General features: G+C 34.8%; 1 protein-coding gene across 2 annotated transcripts; it reads right to left on the minus strand.

Annotated features, from left to right (window-relative positions):
- Positions 1 to 10: 10 nt before the first annotated feature.
- LOC122577412 lies at positions 11 to 1069 on the minus strand. Of its 2 annotated transcripts, none has more exons than XR_006320262.1 (5): positions 781 to 1069; positions 669 to 719; positions 364 to 579; positions 226 to 299; positions 11 to 146 (listed from the first exon to the last, which is right to left on the minus strand). XR_006320262.1 is itself a non-coding variant. In XM_043748712.1 (5 exons), coding segments are annotated over exons 1-5 (333 nt in total). In that variant the 5' UTR covers positions 783 to 1069; the 3' UTR covers positions 11 to 73. The 2 variants fall into 2 exon arrangements, 1 of the variants encoding a protein (XP_043604647.1); XM_043748712.1 differs by having other exon boundaries at positions 447 to 579.
- Positions 1070 to 1075: the final 6 nt, after the last annotated feature.

Consider the following 1075-nt stretch of genomic DNA (forward strand, 5'->3'; position numbering starts at 1 on the left):
ATATATATATATATATATATATATATATATATATATATATATATATCAGCAACGAACATAATCAACACAAATGTCACACGATTCTTCGTTCTTGCCTGCACCTTCTGGGACCACTCACATATTTTGGAACCCGTCTTCCTCTTGCGCTGAAACAACACATGTAGTAAATAAAAGATGAATGAAACAAGACAAATTAAAAATAATAAAACAAAATAAAGTATGCACTGGGACAGTCTGCATAAGGAACCTTTGACGAGGACACCTCTGTATTCACCATTTAAAATCATAATCACCACAACCTACACAAAAAATATAATAAATCAAACCAAACACCGGAGGCAATAATCAGATGCAAATATTAACCAAATGAATAAAATAATGTCAAGACACATCTCACGAAGTCTCTCCATGTACTGGGAGCATACAGCAGAGAAGATCGCTCTGACCACAAGAACAGTGACACAGGAGAACATCCAGGACTCCGACAGAAGTCTCCTCAGGGAAGTGAGCCTTCGCACATTCATCTGTATCGTCTTCACGAGCCGCCTACACATTTTTGGAATCTCTCCTCCTCTTGCGCTAAAACAATGCATACAAGATCAGGCAGACAAACGGATGAAACACCATAGGAAAGAGGACGAAGTTAAAATAAATAAAATAATACATACTTGTACAGGTTGGACAAATGCAGGTACTTCCATGTCCATAACCAACATAACCTGCACCCACAGAGGAAAACATTAAAACCTACTATGAATCAAAAGAAATGTAAATTATTACATAAAGACGATCAAATGGATGAAATACCATAAGGAACCACTAAAATACCGAACAAACTTAAAATAAATAAAATATATACTAAGAATAATTTATTCAATCTACAATATCGAACTACCACGCACAACCGCGCATTAGAATTTACTACGAATTAATACCGTATTCACAAAGAAAATATAAAACATCACACAAAACGACCAAAACGCGTAAGATGTGGACAGATAATAAATAATAGAAACACATAACACGACACTATGAATATAAGACAACCTCGAATCGTAAAACTATATACCTTATT

Source organism: Bombus pyrosoma, unplaced genomic scaffold, assembly GCF_014825855.1.
Source record: "Bombus pyrosoma isolate SC7728 unplaced genomic scaffold, ASM1482585v1 HiC_scaffold_4682, whole genome shotgun sequence".
NCBI classification, from domain to species: Eukaryota; Metazoa; Arthropoda; class Insecta; order Hymenoptera; family Apidae; genus Bombus; species Bombus pyrosoma.

What these genes read in the sequence shown, in the direction of transcription:
- LOC122577412 (XM_043748712.1), bottom strand. An exon ending in CATTTGTCCAACCTGTACAA is followed by an intron (nt 580 to 668) that starts GTATGTATTATT and finishes GCATTGTTTTAG; the next exon opens with CGCAAGAGGAGGAGAGATTC. An exon ending in CCTGTGTCACTGTTCTTGTG is followed by an intron (nt 300 to 446) that starts GTCAGAGCGATC and finishes TTTTTTGTGTAG; the next exon opens with GTTGTGGTGATTATGATTTT.